Source organism: Coturnix japonica, chromosome 9 (genome assembly GCF_001577835.2).
Source record: "Coturnix japonica isolate 7356 chromosome 9, Coturnix japonica 2.1, whole genome shotgun sequence".
In the NCBI taxonomy this organism is placed as follows: Eukaryota; Metazoa; Chordata; class Aves; order Galliformes; family Phasianidae; genus Coturnix; species Coturnix japonica.
Window position 1 is genome coordinate 20,257,421 of NC_029524.1, and position 27,567 is coordinate 20,284,987.

At 44.0% G+C, this 27,567-nt stretch overlaps 1 protein-coding gene across 6 annotated transcripts in view; it reads right to left on the bottom strand.

Annotated features, from left to right (window-relative positions):
• The window catches only part of LEKR1 (leucine, glutamate and lysine rich 1), a 47,333-nt gene that overhangs the window by 15,316 nt on the left and 4,450 nt on the right, over positions 1 to 27,567 (bottom strand). For 3 of the 6 annotated variants that reach the window (XM_032446595.1, XM_032446593.1, XM_032446594.1), the window contains exons 1-6: positions 20,229 to 20,600; positions 19,182 to 19,396; positions 14,735 to 14,854; positions 14,010 to 14,185; positions 12,240 to 12,425; positions 715 to 796 (exon numbers count right to left, since the gene is read on the bottom strand). In XM_032446595.1, the coding sequence (XP_032302486.1) occupies positions 715 to 796; positions 12,240 to 12,425; positions 14,010 to 14,185; positions 14,735 to 14,854; positions 19,182 to 19,396; positions 20,229 to 20,345 (896 nt within the window). In that variant the 5' untranslated portion in view covers positions 20,346 to 20,600. Of the gene's footprint in view, positions 1 to 714; positions 797 to 12,239; positions 12,426 to 14,009; positions 14,186 to 14,734; positions 14,855 to 19,181; positions 19,397 to 20,228; positions 20,605 to 27,072; positions 27,560 to 27,567 lie in introns of those variants that run through there. The other 3 variants (XM_032446596.1, XM_032446598.1, XM_032446597.1) reach the window with 3 other exon arrangements.

Consider the following 27,567-nt stretch of genomic DNA (forward strand, 5'->3'; position numbering starts at 1 on the left):
GTGCTGACAGCTCCCACCAAGCCTCACGTGCAGCCAAAGCACAGACCAGCTGTGTTGGAGGGGACCCTGGGCTCCCAAGCTGCTGCTCGGGGCAGTGTGATGGGAGCAGAATGCTCTGTGCCACAACAGCATTAACAAGAGTTGCCTCTTTTTTCCTTATTTCCTCAGCCTTACGATGCCCTCCCATCGCCTGGGGCAGCAGCAGAATGTGGGCACTGCTGCAGGCACTGTTGCTTGCCATGCTCTGAGACCACCAGTTCTGCAGCGAGGACCCTCTTCAGGGCCCTGGCAAGGTTTTGATGGCATTTTCTTCATTCTATATTAATTAGGATTTGTATTTTAACCATGCAACACAGTAAAATTACAAACCGTATTAACATACCAGTGCATGGGGAATACTAGCGGTAAATTCACATTTACAGTCCAGAAGTTGTGTGGGTTTCACACAATTTATCCCACGCTTAGTATTAAATGAAGAGTCACATTGAGCTGTAACCCCCGTCTTTGCTGCACCATGGGGAAGGCAAGCCCTGCTTCCACAGGCAGACACATTCACTCAGTTGGTTAGCAATACAGGATGATTAATAAAACACGCATCTTCTGCTGGTCAAAACCTTCACAAACCACCCTGACAGTGTTGTACCTGACAGTGGTACAGTTCTCTTTGAAAACAGTGCTATGCACAGTGGCAAAACAAGCAAACAGAAACCTTACATTAGCAGCTTCCTGTAGTGATCCATCTCAGCTGTTACCTTCTGCAGCTTGTGTTCAGCGGTCTCTACTTGATTAGTTAAATCTGAAACCAAAAACACGAGGTTTATGGCACTCCCTGCAATGCACACTGCATCCCACAGCTCCCAGCTGCCATGCAGGGGCTCAGCACCTCCAGCCACCCCCCTCACAAAGCAGCTTTGTCATTTGTGACACTTGATTTCCCAACAAAATATTTAAAAAAATAATCTAAATATACTGATATTTTTGCCTAAAGTCCACAGTGCTGCTATTAAAAATACCATAATTACAAAAAACCAGCTCAAGGTCCCTCCTGTATGAATATTCTGTTGCAATGCCTACTTGACTCATGTGAAATAAGTTCCTTATGTTTGAATGGAGTGAATACTTACTGTCTTTTCACATGGATGTTATTCACACCATAGGTATTCACAAACTTATTGCACAGTCACACAGAAGGTAAAACTTCTCTCAAAGTCAGGGCTTCCTAGAAATACCTTACTCTGTTGGCTTTCTAATATTTTCTGGCATCCGTTATTCAAGTGATGTATTTGAGAGGGCTGGGAGCAGGGCAGGGTGTTGATGGAGCATTTCCAGGTGAATCACTGCCATCCCACTTCTTTGGCATTCCTCATAAAACTGTCAGCAGAGCAAAGGATCTCGATGCATCCAATGGGCATGGGAGGTTTCCCACACTCAGCAATGCTGCTCTAGTACATGGCCCTTCTATAAGCTATTACCAACCTTCACACTTCTGTCAAACCCCATGCACCTCAGAACTTCTTTTTCTCATTTCATAAACTAAATAAGCAGGAATTAATTCATATTAAACCCTCACTATTCATCAACTGGATTGTACCTACCATTCACGTTAGGCTTTCAGAAGCTTACAGAATCCAAAGGAGCAGTTTGGTACATTCCTACTTGAGACCACACTATCTTGGCACTCAGACTATAAGGAAGTCTCAGAAACCCATGGAGACTGACCCTCCTCATGATATATGAAGATGGTTTCACCTTTGTGGTGAGGTCTGCTTCCCCCAACAGTATTGAAAAAGAAGTGGAAAGTGAAAAGGTCTGGCAACAGTTAAATTAAGCCTCACCAATAAATCAAGCCAAGGGCTGGCAAAAGTTAAGCTGAACTCTGTTTGCACTGTGCTCCAAACAGCACTCATCACCTCTGCAGCCCATTCTCTGCCCCATTTCTGTAGAGCAGAGCAGGTTCTGTACAGGCACAGCACAGAGAGGAGCAGGAACTTGTGCAGCTCTACTTGTACAGGCACACAGTTGGCTGAGGGGAAGCCAAAAGTTCTCAGAACACTGTACGCATGCTACCAAAGCTCTGCTCCCAGCAGCAGCACACACAGAGCACGTTCACACCATAAAGCACAGCTACAGCCCAGCAGGGGGTGGCTCGAGGTGAAGAGGACAGTCAGGCACCTTTCTGAAGGCATCCCTCAAACATCACTTACTTGGCCACTGTGCTCAGAGGCAGCAATCCTGTTTTACAGCAGATGAAACTGCTGCAAATCATTCAGCTGAGACTTGCTTCAACACTTTTCATCTGCACTCCACCACCTTCCTAATACATTGCGGTTGTGTGCTTTCTTGTACTATGAGTTAAAACAACCAGTGGCTTTCCAGGCATTAGAAAGGAATTCATCCTCTGACACAAGCTGCTGGTGCTTTGCTCAAGCACAGCTGACATGATGGGAAGGGAACAGGACCACAACAAACAGCAAGTATGGCATAACTGCTCGGCAGAAGCACTTGGAACCAACAGTTTATAACCTCTCTACGCTCTCCTGCTGTCCCAGCTGTCTGCCCAGAAGGTCAGCCACGTTTTCCCTCTGTTCCCCAATAAAGAGCTGTGGAGCATCCAAGCTTGCTGCCAAGCAGCACCAAAGGAGACAAATCACTGACAACTTACAACTATTTAAGATCTGTGTGTGTTTGAGTGTTCCTGTCAAAACTTCCTCTAGGTCGGTTTCAAAGGTCTCCATGACAAACCCACAGTTGTCTGAGCTCTGCTATCTGCATCAGGAAGCTGCACAGCACTCACCAGGCCAGGCCGAGGTGTTTCTGCTCAGAGCTGGCACCTTCCCCTTCTCTGGGAACGGGAAGTCATGGCCAAGAACACCAAGGATAGATCAGACCAACTGCAGTTACTTTCATTTACTTTTGTGTCTTCAATGAAGCATTCTTCTGTCATGTATTGTTCTGTACACTTTTCCAAAGCGACATAATTCAACTTTAATTTCCTGTCATTCATCTCGACATTAGCTTATGAAATAAACGGCTCTGAATGCCTACAGAAAAAGGGGAAAGATTGGCTTCAAACACTAAGCAGATGTGAGACAGAACATGTGGGAGCAATCTAAAACCCACAACAACAAGCTCTGCTGCACTGTGACTGCTTTGTTAAAGCAGATTAAGTAAAGATCGAATGGCAGTGGGTCAACAAGGCGAGGAGAGCCCTTTGCACGGGACTGGCTGCTACAACCAGCTTTTCATAGATCTGAGTTTAATAATATTTTCTTCTAAGTCTGTAATTATAGAAGATGTCTGGCAATTATAAACAACTAGGTCTATTTTGCCCTTTCTTTCTAGATGTGAGAGGGTGGATGCAAGTTGAGGAAAAGGGCTAATGCTTCATTTGGTTCTAGTACTTCGGGTGGTCTTTCAGCTGTTTCTTCTTGTACTCAGTTTGTTTTGAGAAGTTTTTTGTAATGACTGAGCATTGGATGGCAGCTTTACACGAGGGAGTAGATGGATTCAATTATACAGCTGGATTCTGCAAGACTTCTCAAGAGAAAGCTCCCACCAAAGTCAACAGGAGCTGCACAGCACAAAGTCTGAGGGACTGGACCTACAGCCACAGCGCCTCCATAGCACAGACTCTACCAGGTTTGAGGGCCACAGCTGAACTGGGGGAACCAGTGAGAACAGCAGTAAAAATGCTTTGTAACTGAAACTTGTTTTAAAGTTTTAAGTACCATCACATTTTTAAAAGCATAGAATCATAGAATCACAAGGTAGGAAAGGACATATGAGATCATCCAATCCAACCGTCCTCCCATCACCATTGCTACCACAAGCCACTAAACCGCATGTCAAAGCTCCTCATCCAAACACTCTCCAGTCCAAATACATCTCTATACTGCTCTTATTGCTCCCATTCAGTTTTATTTATTATATTATACCAATCTTTATTATAACTTACCATGGACATTAACATTCTTCCTAGAGTAATTTTTCATAGCTCCAGTAGTAGTTTGTAGCTATAATTCCTAGGTATACTCTCACCACATTCCAGACACTGGGCAGCTTGTTTCAGGCAGCAAACAAGAAAAGATGGCTTTTACTGGATAGGAGGTAAAACCTTAGAGGATAGTTCGATTGTCCTTAGTGTCCTTAATCCATTCATTTTAAGAACAGTTAAGGCTGTCCTGCCTTCAAGGAGTGCCAAACCATGGCTAAGAGGTACCACCCCCACACCTTTGTGTTTCAGCACTATCACACTCTCCAGGAGGCACAGCACAGAGGATGCACAAAGAAAAGGCATTCTGAAGAACCACAGCTGGTCATCATTTCCTCCTAGCCGTGTGAATTCCCATACATGCAGTGCACAGTGCTGAGAGCAGCAAGCATACCAGGAAATGGCTTTCAGGAACTCAGCCACCCAGTCTGTGGTCCTTCCAGATGCCCTGCCAATGTCACGGTGCTCAGGGAAGGTTCCAGTTTCTGCTTTGTAAATAGCAACAACGGGCAAAGTTTTCAGTGGAAAAAAAAACAAAACAACAACAACAAAACAAACCCACCCCACCCCGCTGTGAACTGCGCTCACATTGGGTAAGCAGCCACTCTAAAGCCATCAATTTTCCAGATAATTTGTAACAGATCCGCAGTGATATCAGTTCAGAAGCACGCATGGTGAAGTTATGTGATTTTCTACTCTTCCTGCAAATCCCACCAAAAAACAACAGCAAAAAAAAAACCAAAAAAAAACCACAGAAACCCCCTGAAAACTTTGGTCTCAGCTAAACAAAAGCTCAGTGCTTTGTCCACATACACAAAATGAAGACTACCTGCCAGTAAGTAACAGTTTCTGGAGAATTTCACCAGCACAGCTCAAACTCATACTGCCACTGAAGCCGTGTGGACCCCAGTCATTGCTGGAGACCCTTCTGCCTTAGCAGGACCAGCTCAGCTGTGCACAGAAACTGCTCAGCTTAGCTGTGGTCACGGTATGAATCTACCCCGTATCACCGAGTCTCGGGTCTGAAATGACTGTGCCTTGCTGAAAATACAAGCATGCCAACAAAGTTTCTTTGCTCCCAATTTCAGAAATGTGGGCCACTTCCCACTACCTGGTTAGAGATATCAAACAAACGCATTTACTGGCTTTTAGCACAACTGAAATCAATGCAGGGAGAAAGCAGTTTCATTTTCCCTTCATTTAAGCATGCACTGGGGAAAAAACTGGGAGGTGTTCTGCTTCGAGGACAACACGCTCTGACTCACTACCTGGTCACTGATGAGCAAGCCCTGCTGGGGCAGCCCCCTCCAAGCACCCTCAGAAGTGGGAGGGCTGCGTAGGCCCCACATGCTGCCCTGAAAGAGCACTGACCAGAAATACCCACACACGTCCCAGCACAGGGGCAGGTAGAGGCAGCTACTTGCACAACAATCTCAGATTGAAGTGGTTTTGATCTCATCAAACTTCAGGAGGCTCTCACAGTGACTCAGCCATGCACAGCCTCCCAGATCAGCTGTAGGGGCCCCTGGCAGCTGCCCAGCTCAGCAGCACTACCACCAAGCAGATGAGCTCACCTGGGTTGTTCTGCTGGCTCCTGCAGAGCTCCCCCACCCTCAGGGCAGCCTCTGCCCGTGCTGTATCATGTTCTGCTGGAAAAGCTCCTCTTGATGACCAGCCCAAAGCTCCCAGCTATGGCCAGCAGTCCTTGTCTTACCACTTTCCCCCTCCCAGAACAGCACTGACCCACCACCATCATTGTATTTCCCCTCAGGCACTTACAAACAGCTGCCCTGGCAGTGATGGAGCTTCTTCCAGAACCATGGAGATGTGGTACTGAGGGAGATGGTTGTGATGGGTGCATGGTTGAACTTGATGATCTTAGAGGTCTTTTCCAACCTTTATGATTCTATGATAATACTTGTCAGACTAATTTGCATCTCTTGATATTTTTCAAGGAGACCAAAGAAGTCAGCTAAACACCCAAAGTCCTTTCCTGCACAGAACAGAACTATTTGCTTTTATTTAGAATATGTCATGTACTGCATTCTCCAGGATAAACTATTTTTACATACACAAGGAAGTACTCCTTTCTATTTGAGACATAAGCACAGACCTGCCTGGAAGCATCCCAGGGCCAGGCCCCAGCCACATGCATTGATGTCCCTTCTGGAGACTTGAGCAGTACCACCAGGATGGCTCTAAAGCACAGAGAGCTGCCAGGAACAGGGAGGATGTGCCAAGCTCTTATCTCCCCTAAGCACATGTTGCTGTTCACTGCCAGGTCTGGGCCTTCTGCACCTCTGCTCTGAACTAGCACGTTAGTTCTTTCACAATGGCACATAAAACAAGAATAGAGAAAGAAGGAGAAGGAACTTTTACAATACCTTAACATGTGCTTGCTTCCAGAAGCAATGCTATCTCAACAACTCCTGCTCCCTGCTGTCCAAATTAACTGATGACTTGTGGAGTCAGAGAGACATACAGCCCTTAAGCCTGAGCTTTCTGCATATATTCCTGCCTTTTCAAAGCCAAAGTTATTGGGATGCAAGACAGAATTTTTCCTGCAGACCTTCTTCTCCTGTGTGCTAAAACTGAGTCAAAATACCATCACTCACCTATTGGCCAGGAAACCTGGAGGTAAGCAAACGTTGTTCTCCCATAACTTCCTGGGAGATAGAATTTTTTTTGTCTCAGAGCTTAGTCTGAGCAGATAAAATATGATTATTTCCTTTAGCAAAGATTCCTGCTTTTCCAAAAGCAGAAGTGAAGAGGGACCCTCCTCCTGTAAGGAAATCACACTCCAGCACAGCGCTGCCCCAGCGCATAACTGAAGAGAACAAGGATGCTGTTCCCTCCATCACTTTCACGTATTTCCTCTTCCATTTCAAGAGACTGCTGAAAAGCACTAATGAGCCATTGCTTGGGCTAACCCATTTGTCAGTCTCTTCAAACACCAATCTGCATTCCCCAGCTCACACCCTTCAAATTCTTAGCATCGCAGCTGGAATTAATAGCAAAATATTTCAACAGTACTTGCAGCATGAATAGTGGATACTTGAACTGCAGCCTCCCTAAAACTACAGGAAACCATTCTCTGTTTGGATTTTCAAAGCGGTCTTAAAAGTGCCATTAGAGACACTTCATGCACATGAAAATACTGCTCCTTCTTTCTATGAAGTGTGCTAACGTTCCGCGCTTCAGCTTCCCGGCTACTCCTACAGCTGCCTGCACTTTTATATCAGCGCTCATTAGTCTTATTATGTCAGCAGACCACTGCTAAGCTTATATTTAGTAACTTAAATAGACCACGAAGCAGGAGCTTCAAAAGCCTTGGGAGACAGATTACACGTGCACAGCCGGCAATTTAAATCCATACAGAGGTAAATCTGCATCTATGAGGGGAGCCAGAGAAAGACTGCCACGACTCAGTGAAGAATTATTCTGTAATGGTGATCAAGGCAAGAAAAGGATTTGGCTGGTAATAAAAGTGAAAGCAGGGATATTAGTGCCTATCTTTGAGGAGCATGTGCTATTGCAGTTCCTACAGTGCTTCCATCCACAACGCTATCACAACACATTACTGGGTTTTGGGGTGTTTTTAAGTGTATTTGATTAGACAGTCGCTCACCAGGCTTTGCTCAGAGCTCAGCATTTTTCAAGACCTGTTGTCTCTCACTAACCACCGAAGCACCGTGACTCTGAAAAGCGGTGTGAAATCAGAAATCAAATCACTCCTCCAGCAAAACGTAACTCACTCAGGTCATTTTCATAAGGGTCACAAGAACCACGAAACAATGGGAGAAACTCGGGGCTGGTTTCAGTTCTTGCACCATCTGAAATAGGCAATATTTTAAGATTTATCAAAAATAGACGAGCCAAGAATTTTCTAAGTGTTGTTTGTAGAAATGAGAATCCTTTTGAAACATGCAAACAACGTGTCCTGGTGGGTTGGCTTTCTGTGTGGCTCTTTTTGTTTGTTTGGAGCACTGAACTACTTCAGTACTGAGCCAAATCCAGAATATCAGCATCAATCATCTGCGGAGAAAAGGAAGAAAGAGGAGAAAAAAAGAAAACCAGGAGACTCAGACATTGTAGATCTGACTGATTTCTGACACACTGACTTCACGCAGCACACACCTACAAACCAGAATTAACTCTCACTAAGATCAAGTGTGGCAATAAAAATGTGCTGCTTATTCCTATTGATTTATGTTGATTTGTGAGAGATGTTATGTTTGATGGGTGTTTCATAATCAAAATCATGTTCTCTGTTTCAAAAAAGCAAATTGAATTTCACCATTGTGAGTTATCCAGCTTTATCATCCCTACCTTATAGTGTGTTCCATAGGGACAGATCTCTGCCTGCGGGTGGATTTGTGCTCAATTCAGGAAGGACAGAAAAAAAATGTGTGAGCAAGGAGGCTCCTTGCCTTGGAAACTTCTGGATATCCACATTTTATTTCCTACTGATAGTGGATTTATTATGAAGCAATTGATACATTTTTGTTAGTAGTAAAAAAGAATGCCTCACATAATGCACTGATTTCCATTGCTGAGATTTTAGCACTGCAATAGGATTCTTCAGAGTCCTGCTGCTCTCTGAACTCCATACTCCAACATTATTTATGTTTTCACCACAAAACGTCTGCTACTTCAAACTTGCACTATACGCAGTTTGAAAACAAAACCTGACACAGGGAGACAACAAGCAGCGAGCGGAACAGCGCAGCATTCTGAGCAGCGGTCACAGTGACCCTTGTGCTCAGCATTATGCTGCCGAGATGCTGGAGGATCCAGTCACACCAACCTCTGAGATAACTTTGGAGTGAACCCATTACGTCTGCTGTCTTTTTTTTTTTTTAAACCCTTCATGTTTGGAAACATCTTTAAAAACAGAGTGAGCAGGAGAGGCTGCAGGACGGTGCCCTTCCTGGGAGAGGCAGCAGCTCTGAGCAGCACGATGCTGCCCATCACCAGATAAACAGAAACACAGCTTCCAAAATATTCCTTTGGAATGCACATCAACAAACAAACAACACCAAAACAGCAGTTGGATTTTTTTAAATGGCAGAACCACAGATGTCAGCTCACGGTTCCGTCTCCTGTCAATGCTAACAGGGGAAAAGCTTTAATAAACATGGATAAAATCTTTCCAGAATACTCCAGTGTTTCAGGCTTTTTTCTTTCAAAGGTCATGTCTTCACTTTCAGTTATGTTACACCAAAGCGACAAACAGTAATTCAGTTCCATCAGTCCCAGTTTGTTTCTTGTCAAACTCAGAGATCTGGAGCTGCCAATATTAATGCCAAATTCCATGAGCAGCACAACTGCCCTCCTGGACTCATGGGCAAAAGAGGAATACAGACTGAACTCTGAAGCCTCTGAGAAGGACATGAGAGCTGTTGCTCAGCTAAGGATACACAGTGCAACAGAACACTGCCAACCACAAGGATCAGCTGGAGCCAGGCCAGAGGAAGAAGGGAAACAGCGTTTGGCAGCCATCCCCTCCTTGCCCAGCATGATGCCCAAGGGCAGCACTGTGCCTGCAGTACAGAGGAGGACGCTGCCCACAGCCACCCATGTGTTGGCTTTCTCAACACACATAGCTGTGAGCACCCTCCTCCCAGCTACCACGCAGCACAGCTGTCTTACTCAGAGTTATCTTTCAGTACACAGCTCCCACGTCCTCCATGAGCCCTATATTACCCATGGCATACTGCTTTTCTGTCCGTCCCCCCCACACACAGGATGAAAAAAACTCCAGCTACTCAAGGCTCACATCTCTCTGCTCAGTGTGAGCTTATTTACAGACAGCCACAGGGGCACTTGAACAAACAGTGCATGGGAAAGCACTCCTCAACCCAGTGCTCTGCAGCCAGAACATCAAACAGAGCTCAGCCACCACAGTAACAAATGGGTATTTAATGTTTCCAGAGGCTTGGACATCAGTTTAACTTGGTCCTCTATGTCAAGAACACTGTTAAAGCTCTCGGTCCCAAAGTCCTTTCTCAGAGAACAGAAAGTTCATGGGTTTTTCAAAGTTTGCACAATAAAACATGAAATCCAATAACTTTCCCACCCGTCTTACTCTTGTGAAAGCTACATCTGTTTTAATTGGAAAAAAAAATCATTGATTAACAAAGACTGGCAATGTTCAAAGCCATTGAAAACTACGCTCTTTTAATTGGAAATGCTGAGCAATCTTGGTAGACTTGTACAGTAACACATGGGGAAGATCCAAAGAGCAGAGCTGGGCTTCTAGATCAGAAGCTTCTCTGTAAGCTCAAAGATCCTCTTTTTTTTTCAGCACAAAAGTTGCTATGCTATGCACGAACTAGTCTGAACCTGCTCAGGATGTGGCACTGTTATATACTACAGTCAGTGCACAATGCTATGCATAAAAAGCTAGAAAGTAATTATCTCTGCTTGGAGTGATGTTCCAATGCAGAGTAGAAACTTAAGGGACCATATCTGGGTTTTGAGAATCCAGGCTGTAGCACCATGCAAGCACCACATCCTCTAACATAAAACAAAGCAGTTCTGCACAGAGTTTAAAAATGAGGGAAAGTAAGGCAGAAAATGTATCTTTGCAATGTTACCTAAGCAAGCTATGAAGCTAATTACTTACAGGAATCTCTGAAGGAAACAGCTTTACAAAACTGAAAAGGGCACTCCAGTTGTATCACTGGGTCGTTCTCATATCAGTATAAATGTGGTGATACAAACATCTTATTGTAAGGATATTAAGCCACGTATTTCAAGGCTTAACAGACTGTCTTATTAGGTCTGAGGATGTTCTAGATCAGGATGAGACATGTAAGGAAGACAGACTGTCCTGTAATTGTTACTGGAGCTCCTGCACTGTCCTTTGAACTGTGCCATCTTTCAGCAGGGAGGACAGGACACCAAACTACTGGACTTTAGACTTTAGCAGCAGCGAGTGCCAACATTCCAGCTCCCAAGAATGCATGTGAACTACCACTGAGATCACTGAAACTCTCACATGCACACACACAGCCACTTCACCCAAAGAGCAACACCAGCTGAGATTTACTGAATGTGACTCCCCACAATAGGAAACATCTTCAGTCCTCAACACTACAAGCACAACTGCTGTCAGTGCTTGCTTAAGGAAGGAACCGCAACAGGCTGCACAGCAGCGATGGAAATTTAACTTGTGCCACCCACAAGTTTCTTACTATGTGTGAAAAAAGGCATTTCAACACAAAGGGAATGGCAGAGTGCACCTGAGAAGGAACAAAAGTTATTTTTCTGGTGATATAACAGAAGAAAGTCAGGTATTGGGGCAAAAGGAGTAAGAATACAATCAAAACTCAACACTGTGCAACCAAGTCACAGCCAGGTACCTAAGCACTGCTGCATGGGATCTGTTCAGAGAGCCTGGGACAACTACCTTCAAATAGCTTGCAAATAACTGCAATTTATCAGCATTTCCAGTGGAACATCCAGGTTGCTAAATTATAGAACTTCAGGACGCTTTCTTTGAATGGCACAAGAAAAAGATCAAACAAACTTTCCTTCTATAAACACTACCCTCCTAGCAGAGAAAGCTTGATTAACTGCAATAAATAATTGCAGGATCTGCAACTCTGGTGCTGGTTTTGAGCCAGTCACCTTGACTGTCTTCTGACTGATTCTGCCTGCTTGAGCAATCTCCAGTACAGCGAGAGCCTGTACCACAAAAAGGCAATAAGGTGAAGGCTGTAAAATTATCTGCTCATATCTGGCATTCAAATCCACCTCTGCTGGAGCTTTCCTAACAGCACTGTTACACTGTGACAGAAATAAAACATGCCCTTGGTGGTCTGGGTCGATAATTCATTGGATGAGTCTTCCACAGTCACTGCAGTCTTCCACTCCTCAGTCTTACATTTGATATTATCACTGCTACTGAAGGATCAGTGAAATTCCTTCATCATGACTAGCACTGAGACCCACTGCTTTAGATCTGAAATAACATCCTGTGCATAAGGGGGCATGGTAATCACAGCGCCAGTTTGATGGCTCAAAGCCATGCCCGGAACAGCACAACCTCTATACGTTCCAAATACCCTAAAACACCTCTGAGTCAGCACCACAAATACAGTGCTGCTTTCTAAAGAATCCAGATTCGAGAGATACTAACAATGCTTTATTAGAGCCTGAATTCAGCTGCTGAGTGCAGTCACAGCAATGGTCAGAACTTCACATTTCATTTTATTTGCTTAGAATCTCAAAATTCTCTTACCTAATGTTTCCTTCTGTAGCTCATGGCATCTGCTTTGTAGCTCACTCACTTGCTGAAGAGAAGTTTGAAGCTGTTGATTTTTCAGCTCAACTGTATCAGCCACCAGAGTCAGATGTTTTACCTTTTCCTGAAGGCACTCATTTTCCCTCTGGGATTTTGCTAACTTTTGATTCAGTTTGGGTATTTCTGAGGAGAAAAATCACATAAGCTGTTGTCAAATATACCTTCTTCATTAAAAAGCATCTCACCTGATGTATGATGATTGCTAGGTCAGGTCCTGAACCAGTGACTGAGTAGCAGGTGAGAAGCTGCATTACAGGTGCAAGCAATGCACGTGAGCAACCAGAAGGTGCAGCCACAGGGTCCACCCTTCCTTGCTCTCGTTTAAGGAAGCTGAGGGAGCAGAATCTTTATTTGGAGACTGCCCCTTCTGGAGGCTTCACTGACATTTGGAAAGGGTAAGCAGCTTGTCCCTGTATTGTCTTCCTAACTGTATCTTGACAAATACCTTCACAAGCATGTTTATGTCCTGATAGAGGGCAATATCATCACCTTCCCTTGCTCCACACATGATTTACAGCTTCAGGACTCAAGTAGTCTGTAGCCCTACTCCACACTCACATCAATTTATTGTTAGACTAAACAGTGTAAATGGCAAAAAGTTTTAAGTTTCTATACCCGTGTTTACTTGCCATTAAGTAACCAAGATTTAAAGGCATACATACACAGTGGGTTTTATAATTTCTTTTTCAAACTAAGGCAACTGGTCTGGGCATAAGGAGTAGCAATTCATGTAACATTTCTCCCCTTGAAGTTTCTTAGAGAAAACAGGCTCTGAAAATCTTATTGCAAATTACAGTAAGACAAAATAAAGCCATCATATGTTCACATGTCACAACATGTTAACTCATAAAACAGAGGACAAAGGCTTCTGAACATCGCTCAGAGGCTGAAATAAAGGTGTGTGACTACCTTACTTCAGAAAGCCAGATCTAAGGATGTGTATAATATTCAGAGTGTGGCGCTGCTCTTAGTGGGATGTGTTGAAAGCAGCTGACAATAACTAGCACCCATAGTAGCACAAATAATTAAAAGAACCTGAAAGGCTGTACTTCTGCTCCAATAGACAGCTTCCACATATACAGTTCCAGCAAACAAAGCAAATACTTTAGAAAAGAAGCTTAGCAATGTTATGAAACTCCTTGAACCTGAATATGTCTGCAGAAAGGCATGTACATACTCTCCTGATTAGCTAGAAAGAACACAGAGAACACAGGAAGAGAGGAATTCTTAGGAACGCACAATACTTTCTGTGCTCAGTCTAATTAGGAGATGAAGTCATGAATCAAAGTGCAAGACACTGACATTTCCCTTGATTGTTGCTACAACAAGGGATGCCACAGAGCGATTTCTTTGTGCTGGCTCTGCAGACAGGACCCTCCTGATCAGCTGGGTGATGTCAGCTTTGCAACTTTATAAACCTGATACAATTATACACCAGACCAAATACTGGTTTATCAACTGATACACACTAAAATAACCCGTGAGGATTCGAGTACGAACATGCAAAGTATGACCAAAGACATTAAAGTTGCAAGAGCCAACACACAGCTTCTTTGGATCCTTTGGATGGTGCCATTTGCCATTACACTACTGCATTGTTTTCCCAGCAAAACTCCTCTCCCAGCTGAGGCAGAGCAGAAGTGTTATTCAAGCATAACTCTGAGATTTCAAACTCACTGCCTGTCAGCACACAACATCATAATTTACCTGTCAAAGCTTCTTTGCTAACAGTTCTTATTTGTTGAAAAATGTCTTCTTTCAGGGCAGCCCAGCTCTCTAGGTTACTGGACACAACTTCTTTAATACTTTCTAGTTCTCTTCTGATGAAAGGAAACAGACAGACAGCCCTGCTCAGAGTTGAGCAATGGTGTTCCAATGTACTTCTGCAAGTCAGAAAAATAGCAGCTATGAGAAAATATCTTACTTGTAAGCCTGATAACTACTTTTCTGTTACATGATACTTTATAGCATATTGGGTTACAATTCAGTATGAAATACACTGGAAGAAGTTTACTATAAAATCAATATTCTTCTAAACATTGAATTTAAACTTACATGTAAAAATGAAACAGTTACTTTTATTAAGAAATCAGAGCCAGCGCTTAAAGAACTACATCTCTAGGCTCATGCTGAACTCTCACCAAAAAAACTGTAAGGCACACTGTATCCCCACTGTATTGAAAGATGTGCCCACTTCCTTCTAAGTGATAATTAATGCTTTTTAAGTTGTGAAAAAGCTGCTAAGGATATCAGCAACCACATGTTCAGGTTACCCCTGCTGACACTACAGAACCTCATATATCATGAATAAGGCAAACCCAGGGGATGGTTCCAAACACTTCTCATTCACAGCATTCCTCCTACCTCAAAAATCTTTTCAGCTGACCACATACCAGAGGCACTGCAAAAAGCAAAGCTTTCTAGGCTCTCACCTGAGCACCTGGGATTGCTTATGGGCAGCTTCCTTTTCTTCCTGGAAATACCGCAAATCTTCTTTCACGTTTTTTAGTTCATCTTGTTTGTTTTTTAACTCCATTGTTAGACTTGTTATTCTATAAATGTAAATAAAGTGATTTATTACCCAACTTTAAAACAAAAATATACTGAAGTCTTTCCAGCAATGATATCTGTCTCTTTCAGGTTGATATATCAACCTTAAAGTGGAGAGAATGCAGGGAGAGTGTTATCAGGACCCTATTAAAAATACAAATCAAAATTTGTTCCATCTATGCTTCAATTACACTCATGCACATGAGATTAGGAGATGTATGGTACGAAGTGCCCAGACCCCATTATCTCAGTGCTGCTGCAGCACCCAGCTGAGAAGAGGGTCTGCACTGCGTCCCACCTCAAAGAAGTAGGACTGAAAGCAGACAGCTGATCAGATAGCGCAGCGTGCTGAGAGAGATGGGGCTTTCCCTGCCTATGGGCTTTCTCAGCCTCAGCTCTTGCCAGTCAGACCAGCACAGAGCACAGCCCGGCTCCAATCTGGGGCCAGCAGAGCACGTGTTCCACTGGGCACATCTCATGCAACACCCTGGAAATGTGCAGAGATGCCTGCTGTGGATGGCTGCTGAGAGCATTTGCTAACACTGGCATGTGGCTTTTTCATAATCATTATTTGATAATCATAGAGCAACCTCCCCGTGTCCTCATGTGACTTGCTTTAAGTACTGTACATCTCTTTTGAAACAAAATGGCCCCATGATGACACATGGGACAAGAAACCCAACACTTCTTTTCTACTAGCACCTGCCTGCATGAGGAGGATGGCCCATGGGGTGCACTGGGGAGCTTTCCATTGCACCACAGCCCTGCTGCACACACAGGCCACAACCCATTATTGCCACAATGTCCACAGGGGCTGGTAGCTCAACTGCACTTTTCTTTTGGCCTCTAAAAAAAAAAAAAAATCACCTTTTGACCATTCCCAACATAGCAGTGATTCTGATCTGTTTATCTTTCAAGCACAGCTATAGCAGTGTAACTATCTACATTGAAAACATTGTTTGTTCAACAGCTCCTGAGCTATTCCCACAATTGTAATGAAATGAATGGAAGTGCACAGAACTAACAGACAGCTGAGCCAACTCGTGCAAGTCAAGTAAATAAATGATCTATTTGTCTATGAGTGACTCACTGTCACTAGTAAATAAACACTTGAATCCACAAGTATTTCACATAACCAAAGGATGGCAGAGGTATTACACTAACATTTTCTTCAATTTTAGAAATACAGAGAAAACAAGAATGATTTGTAGCAAGAAGTTAAGCCTTAATATTCATGTGCGTTAGCTAATGTTATCAGATGGATCATCTATAATGCATCTGCATGAAAATGCAAATGTAACAAACAGCAGTTCTGCTAGAGAAACCTGGGTCTGCAGAGCTCTGCCAAATCCATAACTGAACATCTGGTGCTTAAGAAGCAAGCTGTTGGGGCCCAACTGTGATCACCGAAAGGAAAACATATATACAGATATTTTTAATTTTGGCATTACTTTCCTAGGAAACATTTCCCCTACCTACCTGTAAATGTCTTTGTATCTCAGTTTTAAAATGCAACTTACAAGTAGGAACAGACATTTTCTTTCTCTTTCCATTCCAAAGATTTGATTTAATGAGGTTAGCATGGAATTGCACTCTCAGAGTTCAACATGACATTACCTACATTGTTTCATCATTCACACACAGAGAACAGGCAGACAAGGCGAGACACTCGCACTCTGTTTACCCTCATCCCCATAAGGAGGACAAAATAAGCACATTATTTTGGTGATATTTAGCACAAAGGAAAGAGTTCAGTAGATTATTCAATGACTTAATTAAAAGAGAAGTATGAGAACATAGTGATCTTGCACTAATTGCTATCTCTATTAACTCAAGAGAAATAAAGTGTATTGTGAAGACAGTCTGGATTATCTGCATTCAAGCAAAGGTAAAACAGTGGAGCAGCCTGGCAAACAACGACAGAAGGATGGCTGCCTCATCACAAGCAGCTCAAGATCCACCTCTGAAGAAACCCAGTATTTTATTTCCCAGTGCTACCTATCTGGCTACCAATTTCAGCTCCATTAATTACAATCTATTGAATCTCCACCCTCACAACATAACTCCGGGATCACTTCTTCTAAGGGAGTAGAGGTACCTGAATCAAAAGATTGAAAATTGAGGTTACAGTTATGAGCAATTTGATTACTGCATAGAAAAGAACTGATGTTAAGGCATGCTAACAACCAACAGTTAACTCCTTCAGCTTGGTTTGTACAAAAGGTTTTCAGGAATACAGTTATGAGGGATCTCAGACAAGTCTCACTCTGTGATACCTACACTTCTTCAGGCCTAACCATCATAACATGTTTTTGCTTCTTCTCACATTCATGTTGCTCAGCACTATCATCTTTTTAAGCCTAGTTTATATATTTTATAGTGGTAGTTAGAAAAGTGATCAGACTATACATAGAGGGTACCCACATGCAGTGAAGTCAGTAACCTCAGCCCGAGGGGGAGCGCAGGGCTCCCATGCAGAGGGGCTCAATTCCAGCACACCTGAACCTCCAGCAGCTTAGGGTGGTAACCCCATGACAGTTCCCCTTCTTCTGACCAAGTCCCAAGAAGGCAGGTGACCAAGTTCCACAAGTTCCCAGGCAGCTTTCAAGGTTAACCACAGGTACAGACAATAGCAATACAGTAACCGGAAAGGAATATAAAAGTGAAACCGCCTGCATCTAACAAGAAAGATTAAATCTCTTGGTCTACCAGAGATGAAAAAGGCTGTATTTGGTTTCTGATAAAAACTTGCAGTTTGGGAAGAACAATTTGTCAACAAGAACCAGGAAGAAGATAATACACCAAGTAGTTAGTTTGTGCCAACGGCCCAAGGTAACAACAGAGACCTGGGACGGTACAAAGAAGATAAGGAATATTTAGACAGCTGACTTAACAAGCCACAAAAGTTGATTTATGATCTGAATGAAAGCCTACTGAAAGTACTCCATTTCAGCAGGTTTTAAATCAAGTCAAGCCTTAGGGGGAAAAAATGCAGAGATAAAAATTTCATTAACTCTTCCGGCTTTGCTACAAAAAGTCAGCTAAAGGAGAATGCAGCTCCTCCTCTGGCAAACGGTCCTCATCAGGAACATGCTGTCACCTACCTGCTAACACACAGAGTGCTGCTGCTGCTACAATTGCCACCCAGAGCCCTGGGAGGAACAAGGAGCAACATGCCGTCAAACCAAAGAAACACTGACAATTTGAGGGTGGGGGAGGCAGGTTCAGCCCGAATGAAAAAGTGTTGAAATACAGTACGAGCTGGGTGAGCCACAAAATATATGTTTTATTCAAGCTTGTGTGAACTTGTGTGTTCAAATGAATGTTTTATTTGCTACGTTACCAAATGCTGTCCTAAATAGAATCTACTAAGAGCTATGTTTAACTGTCAGAGTATTTGAATGATTAATAAAACAAAGCAAAAAAGTAAGTGGTACAGACAATCCATAACTGTTTCTCCCCCCAGGGTTCCCAGTCTCCTGGGAGAGCACCTTAATTCCCCAAATGCTCTGTATTTTCAGGCCTAGATCCATTGCAGCCAGCTGTGAGTCAGTCACACAAGGAATGGGAGCCCTTCGAATCAGAAGGACTTACCCATACATGAGCTTCTGGCAGTGTGATTCAGATGAGCAAGGAATTACCAACAAGTTTCTCCTTCCTCTGCACATACTATTCAGTCTGCTGTTCTACTTGAACACACAGACATTTTGCAGCACTGGAGTTCTGGAGACTACAAAAGGCCCCTTTGAACTGGGAGGACCTTTGCAACAGTGAAACAGCACTAAGTGTTTGCCGGCTCCTACTTCAGAAGAGCACAGCCAGGGCAGCACCCAAGACATTCAGAACTGCTTTGCTATTCTGCACCATCACTTGCTTTTCTGTATCATCACACAGACAGTGAACTGTGAGCTTCCCAGGGTACAAACGCTGATTTTTAGTGTTACTATGAGACAGTAAGTGCAAACTTCAGAGCGGTGAAACTCGCAGGGCTGTGGGATTTCTTCAGAGGTATTACAAATATTTTTATGACAAAACAATAAGATGCAACAGTTGATCATTTCCACTTGGAATGGTGCAGCGGGGAGGAAATACCCCCAAACTGCCTTCCAGCCTTTCTTTTCCTTTAAGTACACTGACTGTTTTTAAACTACTATAGAATTCAAAACTCATGTCTAGAGAATGCCACAAGATGTGATTTCAATATTACAGTATATTTGTTACACCTGCTAAAAAAAGATAAAACTTACTTGTATTTTCTATTCTTTGGAATGACATGACCTAATACACAGACATTAGGAAAAAACATCACACCGGACAATGTGCTCTGACCTTTCTGTTTTAGATTCCCCATCAGCTCGGCAGCGTTCAAGGTCTTGGTAGAGAGACTGCAATTCTTCCTGAAGTCCTTTTTCCCGTTCTATACTTCCCTCATAAAACTTGATCTCCTTTTCCATTGCTTTTATTTTTTCTTCCATCACCTTAAATTCATGAAGTATCAAATAGCTGACGCCGCAGTATTTACACACCGTCTGATCCCGAGACATCTAAGAAGAAAGGAAATTGTTAGAGCCTATGCAAGAAACAAGTTGAATGCAGTGACAAAACCAGAGTGACTCCACAAAACTTTGGAACATGTATGATCAGACTGCATTATTGCTGTAACCATACCTGTACTGCTGCTTATGGGAATCTTCACAGGATAATCAACTATGCAGTTTACTATGTAGGAACTCCCACCAGAACTCTACACTGAAATATTTCAGAGCTATGTTTAATATATTAATTATAAATAAGATTAAGTATTCTGTGATTTACAAAATTACATTTTAAATGAAATCTCTGATTGCATGAGCCAGAAAATGTTACTGTTTATTGTCAACTCACACCCAGCTGAGAAGGCAAAAGGAAAAGTGAGTAGTGATGTAATTCAGTCATCTATACAAAAATAACCCAAGTAAGAGCCCTGTCATTGTGATATAGAGCAAATGGCACTTGAGAATGATGGAAAGTATAAGTAGTTTGCTAGGTGTGAAATATTCATAATTGATAGAGTACATAAAGACATTAATTAAAACGCCATTTATTAAGTAGGAAACAGGCTTTTGTAAGCGATAAAATCACTGAGCTTTGCAGTAAGTGACACATCACAAAAATGTCCAGGCAGACCATCAGAATCTGATACACTCCTGTTACTCAGAGCATCAGTCATCCCTGTGTATTTCAATCACTTTCATTTCCAGGAAACAAAAAGCAAAACCACTCAGCTTACAGTGCCACAGGACCAAGCTTGCCCAAGAAAGGAATACAGACTGACTACGCCAGCCAGAGCCACGCAGCAGCCTGACACTGCACATGGGACACGTAAGCACCACTCACCAGCACAGGGCAGGATCCCATTCCCTTCTGGCTCCCTTTGCGACCAAAGGTTGTGCCAAGGGATCTCCTCAGGCTCCTTCCAGCCCGGGTCACTCTCATTCTGCCATCCTGGAACATGCCCTGTTCTTGGATCACTGCTCATGTGCATTTGTGAGGAAACGGTCAGAAATACAACTGGAGCAGGGGACACTCATTGCCCTGCTAAAGGGACAAATTCCAAGCAGCAGAAAGCTATGGGCGAGCTTTGAAGTATGGCAGTTGGAAACTGACAGCAGCCAGAGCTGTAGTTGTTTTTCTAATGAGCTTTTAAAGCATCCTTCAACCTATCGTGCAATTAACGGTTACAATTCTAACAAAATGCCTAAAAAAAGTAAAAATTAAAAAAATAATAATAAAAAAAATGAAAGAGTGCAAACAGCTTAAGTTAAATAAGTAAAATACAATAATTCCTCATGCTCTAGAAAATTAAAATAAGGACATTTTGGAACATTGGGATAAATGGAAATAAGAAACACTTAGAGGCAGGAAAACAGCTCTTAGAAACTAACTATGAGAAGATCCATCACCCCACGATTTCAATACAGCATGAGGAAAATGGTATTTCAGGCTGCCCTGGAATCGCCAGACCAAACTTTATCTTCCAGTTCCTACGTTCTGCCACTGTTTAAAACACCCTCGTTCCAGTTGCTCTGAATGAACTGAAAACTCAAGATTGTTTTTCCTGGCAGCTGCAAACTGTGCTTGGAAATATGAAACTGTTACTTGGGATAAACATCGTTAGGTTCCAAAGCACTAAAATTACTCTATTGAAAAAGGACAAAATGAGCTGTTATAAGGAGGACAGAGAGGGGGCTCTTATCCCCCAAAGAACATCGTGCTCTCCTGCAGCACCGCTGCCTTTCAAACAAACAGCTATAGAAATTTCACTGGGTACCAGGGCTGAAAAGCACCACCACAGCACCGGCTCACTGAGCTCTCCTTAGTTTTCACTGCCACCATCAAAGCAGAGCTCTCCTCGCTGGCACCTGAAGCATCTCCTGAAGTACAGAGGAACACTGCTGTGCTGCAGGTGCTGATCTCATCCTCCAACATAATGACAAAGCCATCTTACAGCTCCACTGCTCCAAAGGCTGAAGTCAGAAAGCATTAGCATGCTTTCAAAGTGACTTACAAACAAAATGGATTTAGGGTTTGCACAATTTCCAAGAGAAATAACATTGCTTTGTTTGTGCATGTAATTCTTTGTTGTCATCCTTCAGTCATTTGTGAACTGGGATGTTTGGTCATTTATCGCTAATCTCGGCACCAAGGGCACAAGTACTGGGGCTCTACAGGTGCCAGGTGGGCACCAAGGACTCAACAGGTTCCTTTACTAAGGATTGCTCTGGAGCACGGCTCAGCCCTGGGCAGGCAATGTATGCAGGATAATGCCTTATGCAGGTCTACACAGAAGATCCCACTCAAGACTGTCCCTGGTACCCAAGGCACCAAGGCTCATCAGCCACTGTGCACAAGCACACAGGAAACTCGTGAGTTCTTTTGCTTACAGAGCTGCCTCTTCCGGGAGGGGATTATCACTGAGTAACCACTAAGAGATCTGTGCTTTCTGATTCCATATTTCCCTATTTACATTTGACCAAGGGACTGTTATCATTATCTTTTTCCTGTTTGCATTTGAGATAAGAGGGGAAAAAAAAAAAAATCCAGTTTGGAAAGAACAGAAAATGAAAAGATGAGAGCTGTGACCAGAAAAGGGACTGTGAGGATAAGCAGCGAACTGAAAAAGAACTCCATTTGTTAATAATCTGATTGAAGGTAATTTAATACTGTGGGTTTGGCCACCCAGAACAGGGATACTCAGGGCAAACAGGACATCAAAAGATAACAGGGATACTAAAAACAACCCTGATATTTGATTTAGCAAATCACAGTACTGTGTGCTGACAACAAAAAGAGAAACAAAGAAACTCGCTGAGGACAAAGTGTCTGAACGAGGAAGGTTCTGAGCTACAGCTCTGACATACGTTACGCCAGATGCTATAAAGGACGAGAGCTACGTCCAGAACAAACCACATCACGAGGCAGCACTCGGAGCCACGCTACTCCAGCAGCTGTTCCACTACAGCAACTGTGGGAGCAGTTCCGACCCAGAGCTGTGTTCAGCTTTGGAAGAACTCCTGTTACTCCATGGTTACATGGATCTCAGCTCCCAGGAGCAGTGAGATGGGTAGTCACATCTGTCTGACTCAACGCTGTGAGCATACGGACAGCATAAGTTATAAGGGGAAAAAAAGACTGGCGGTCTGGCCCATTTTTAGCCCTCTGAATAACAAGCTTCTTTTCAAGCTTCTGAAATAGAGGGATGGGAATTTACATCATTTCTGCTTGACCAAAGAGCTACAGGGGTGTGGAGTTGGGCACCGTGCTCTCTTCTGCTTGTATTTCCAATTCCACTGATAGCAATCACACAGACCTAAGTTCTCATTAAAGGAAAAGTAGTCTCCTCAGGGACTCAGCAGCACCTGGGCATTAAGGTGTCCAGAATATGGGCCAATATGGTGCTGGAATATGGAATATGGTGCTGGAAACAGCCGGTAATGGGAAACTGAGAGACAGCCATGACTCCTAAAGTGAGACCTTATGTCCTCAGCCAGGGAGATTCTTTAAGAGGTTTGGAATACCCAGTGACACGAAAGCACAGAGCCAGCAGCACAGATATACCACACATACCTACCTGCAGTGCAGGGAGGCAGAGCTTTGGGGAATGGCAGCACTCCGAGCCCCTCCATGACACAATGCTGCACTAATTGCCCCCCCAAACTGAGGCTGCTGAACCAAGAACTGGCCCAATAGGAAACAAAACCAACACAACACTGCATTTGTCCAAGCTACCTCTGTACCAGAACAATACACAAAACTCCAGAAAACAGAACTTCATTTATTGTTTCATGGAAGGATTCTAAGAGTCCCTGCAAAAGTTTCACTTCTTTAAAGACAAAACACAGTTTTCCGTGAGCAGTTTGCAACCAGCACCAGGTCCGAAAGCGTTCTGGGTTGCAATGCTAAACCACCACAGGTTCAATGCTAAGCCATGCTACATACATAATTATTTACTCAACATCCATAAAAGCAGCAGATGCAAAATAAAAGCCACAGTACTTGCCTTGAATCCATATGAATACCACTAAAAATTGCAGTAAAAACAGAATGCCCCAGTCCCAAATATTTCATTCAAAATATGCCCCGAGATAATTAGTTTGCCACAACAGGAAATAATACTCATATTTCAGGTAGTTTTAATGGTTTCCTGCTTGCGTTTAAAGCAGACTAATGAATCATAAAGAGCATACAGCACCAGAAGTAACAGCAGAGCCTCACACGAGCACTGCTAACACCTACCACATGCCCACCGTGCCGTGTAGGCCACACTGCTCATGAGGCAACGGCTTCTGTAATCTCTTCACATTGCAATACATGGGCTCGTACCAAAAATAAGCAGAAAATTTCTGACTTTTCCAAAGCACATTACAGTCACTGAGAACATTCACATCATGTCACTGTGCTCATCCAGGGGGCGTGAACAGGAACACTGCTGCTTCCAAACTGTTGATATCAACGCTGCTTCAAGTATTACACACATAACTACACTGTGTACCACATCTACAAAGTCAGTCTCAATGGACAGATTTGACTCTTCAGCTAATTAACACAGCTGGAACTGCATAAGAACCTATGGAAAGAAAAATAACCCCAGATTCAAACAAAGCCAGGAAAAGTAAGGAAAGGATAGCATAATGTGCTCATAAAGACACCATAATGCACCCAATCTATAGCACATGTGGCCAGTGTAATCAGTAAGCATTTGCTGCTAGCAATGCACATGATGTTTTGTGGATAGTCAAATACCATGGAACATCCTGTACTGATGCACAACGTAGCTTCGAAGCTCCTGTTTTGCTCACTTTCTTAAGCTCCCAGGATGAGAACTACTAATACTTAAGGATATCTCGTGCCCAATTAATTTTGTTATTCGTATTAAGTAAGGATCACCTATTTGCCAAGTAAAATATAAAATGAGATGTAGCTTTGTTTGCTACTTTGATGACTCAGGGCGTCACTTGACCCTCTTCTGTAGGTGGCTGCAGTTTTGCTTCCCACTTCACTGAGATGAAAAAACTGACAAAAACTGTATCTTCCCATCTACTCACATTGAAAGGACATGTTGATGCTCACTTACCTGCTGGGTTTTTTCCCCCCATTTAGCACTCATCTTGCATTGTGTATGGCACAACACCTGCTGGGCCCAGCCTGCAGTCCATTTATTTCAGCTTCTGCTATGACATCCATGGCTTTACTGTACCAGATCTTCCTCCCAGGCAGGCTCTGGCAGCTGGGCTGTGTGCAGGATAGGCTGTATCCCTACCCCTCAGCCCCACAGCCTCCAGAAGGGCGTTGTGTTGGAGGCAGTCATATTGCTGCTCTAACCATTGACACACAGCTCACAAAGCTCCACGCATCCACAGCATGGAAGAGAGGAACAATGACAGCTCTGTATCCCTTACTCTGATCTGCTCTGAGCACTACAACCTCATGAGCACACAGCTGAACAAGCCAACCCAAAGCAGCACCCAGCCTTGAGCATTCCAGATTCTGCAGCAGAAATTACAACACTTCACTTACTCCCTCTGGGTACGTATGTTCCACTGGCCACTCAGCTACACGTTGGGAGCATGTGCTCTGTTTGGCACAGTGATCTACAGCTGGCACAAAGCCTACTTATGCTAGGAGTAAACTGAAAGAGAGATCCCAAAAGAGATGCAGTAAGATCTAAGAAGCAGAGAATGTGAAGGGAATAAGAATGTGTATGTAAAAGGCAGAAAATACCCATACAGGAAACTGTGGGGGTGACTTGTAACCAAGCCCCTATCTTGTAACTATCCTGCAACTACAACACAAACCAACTGAGTGATGAAACCGAGCAGGAGCAAAGGATGTGTAAAACCACAGCTCTTAACTGATCCCGAAATCTTGGCCTGTCATTGCCTTAGAGCTCATGTATCTCATGTTGAGGTGACTGGGTGGGATGGGACAGGAACTTGAGAATACTCGTGTTCCTGTTTAGAAGCATCAATGTACCTTCTGCACAGAGGTGTTTTTGATAACAGTACACCACAGAAGAGCTCCCCGTGCTGCACTCCAAAGCAAAAGCTGGCTTTAATTGCCCTCCTCAGCACCACAGGAACAATTCCACACCTTCCCTGGGTGAGCTGCTCCTGTGCTCACTACCCCAAATCTGGAGTTCCTCTCACTCAACCAAAGCAAGTCTAGAACAGTGAAGAGAAGATTAATTTGTATCTGGAGATGGAAAACAGCCACTGCCCTCCTACACATCTGAATACCGTTACTGTGCCCTCAAGCATCTTCTATAATAAGCAAATCTGGTTTTACTGCCCCTTAACCAGAAGAATGGAGCTTTTAAGCTCTTTACCACTTTTGCTCTTTCAAGTTCCCATCAGTAGTGTTATTCTTCTTAAAGTCTGCAGTTCAGAACCAACACCTCAGCAGCTCTGATGAGAAGATAACTGAGGCCAGATTTCACACACAAATCCCTCTATTAACACCTTCCTGAATATTTGTTTTCTGTATAAGAACATAACTTTGATAACATTATTCTGCTTACGACCTACAACTGACACCTCAGTGTTAGGTATGGAAAGTGTCAAGGAAGATTAATCAGATACTGTATATTTTGTACTAATGCACCTGACCCATTTGTTCTAATTATGTCCTGTTCTTACTAAGATATTCTTAATGCTGCAGACAAAGCAATCCCTCACAGTCCCTCCTAGATTGGCACCGGTGTGTTCCTTACTGTAAGCTAAAACCCAAGCTCAACAAAAAGTAGCCAACACTGACAATCCCACTGGATGAAATAAGGTCACCCTCTTCCTGCCCAGTTTGTGCCTGCTCTCAGATCTGCCTCCTCCTCATGTCAGCACACACACAGCACTCTGATGGAGAAGGAAATCAGGAACCAATCCAAGAGAAAGACGGGGCTGAAGTGCCACCAGCTACAGCGTAAGTCATGGGAAAGCACAGAGCAGCACTGGATGCAGAGCAATCCTCCACTCAGCCTCACCCCTTCCCTTGGCACATTTGTTTGGTGGAGAAGCTTGCACTGATTTTTCCTACCCAGCTCATCCTGCTGACACTTGCAAAGTCATTTCTAAATAAACAAAAGCATCTGCCATCGTTCCTGCTGCCAAGAAAGCTGTTGGTGCTCTGTAAGTTCCCCAGGTTCATCCCTTGCCTAAGCACTCTCCTTCTCTTGCTTTGCATATCTTACCCAATGTCTGAGTTCTCTGATATCATCACTGATGGTTCACAAACTGTCTCAATAGCATTCTTGACTATTCCAGGATGAATTTATCCAGGCTCTGTTGGCCTAAGCATAGAAAATGCTCAGGTGAATTGTTGATTATTAGATACACTTTCAGACTTTGGCAGTATCCAGTCTCCCAAACAGAAGAACACCCTCACACATAGTGATAAGACACAAAGAAGGGATCAGATGGAACGTTCCATTCCTAATTGCATTTGTGATCCCCTGGAACACGTGGCCATCCCAAACTGATGGCACAGGACGTGGGATAGAACCGGAGCCTCACCTGGCAGCAACAGCAACACAGTGACTGTGTTCCTGTACAGCACAGCTATCAAATCACATGTAATACATCACCCCATCCTGCCCCAAGCCAGGACCACGTTGTGTGGTGTCAATACAGCAGCACAACATCCCTGCAGCCCCAACCCCGCACGGTTTGCTGGTCGTTCCCGTTCGTACCTTCCGGATCTCGTCGGGCAGGGCGTGCACGGGGCCGTGCCGCTGCATGGCCGGGCGGGGCGGGGAGCGGAGCTCACACGGTCAGCGCTGTGCACGGGGAAGGCCCGGCGCCCTTAGGAATCCCCCCGGCTGGGGGGTGGCGGGGAGAAGGGAGATGGAAGGAGGCAATGGAAGGAGGGCAGGGCTGTGAGGGCACACGGGGCTGTGAGGGCACACGGGGCTGTGAGGGCACACGGGGCCGCACGGAGCCACAGCCCGAGGCCCAGCGATGTGCGGGCGCTGGGGGCGGCCATTGCCCGGCGGCAACGGCTTCCTCCGTCACCACGGCAACGGCGCGTGCGTGCCGAGCGTGCGTCACGTGACAGCGGCGGGGAACGCGCTCGGTGACGTCAGCACGGCTGTGACGTCATTTGTCTGAGCCCCCTACAGTGACGTCATTTGAGGCCCCCAGTTACATCTACCCCGCAGTGACGTCATTAACCTGACCCCCCTGTT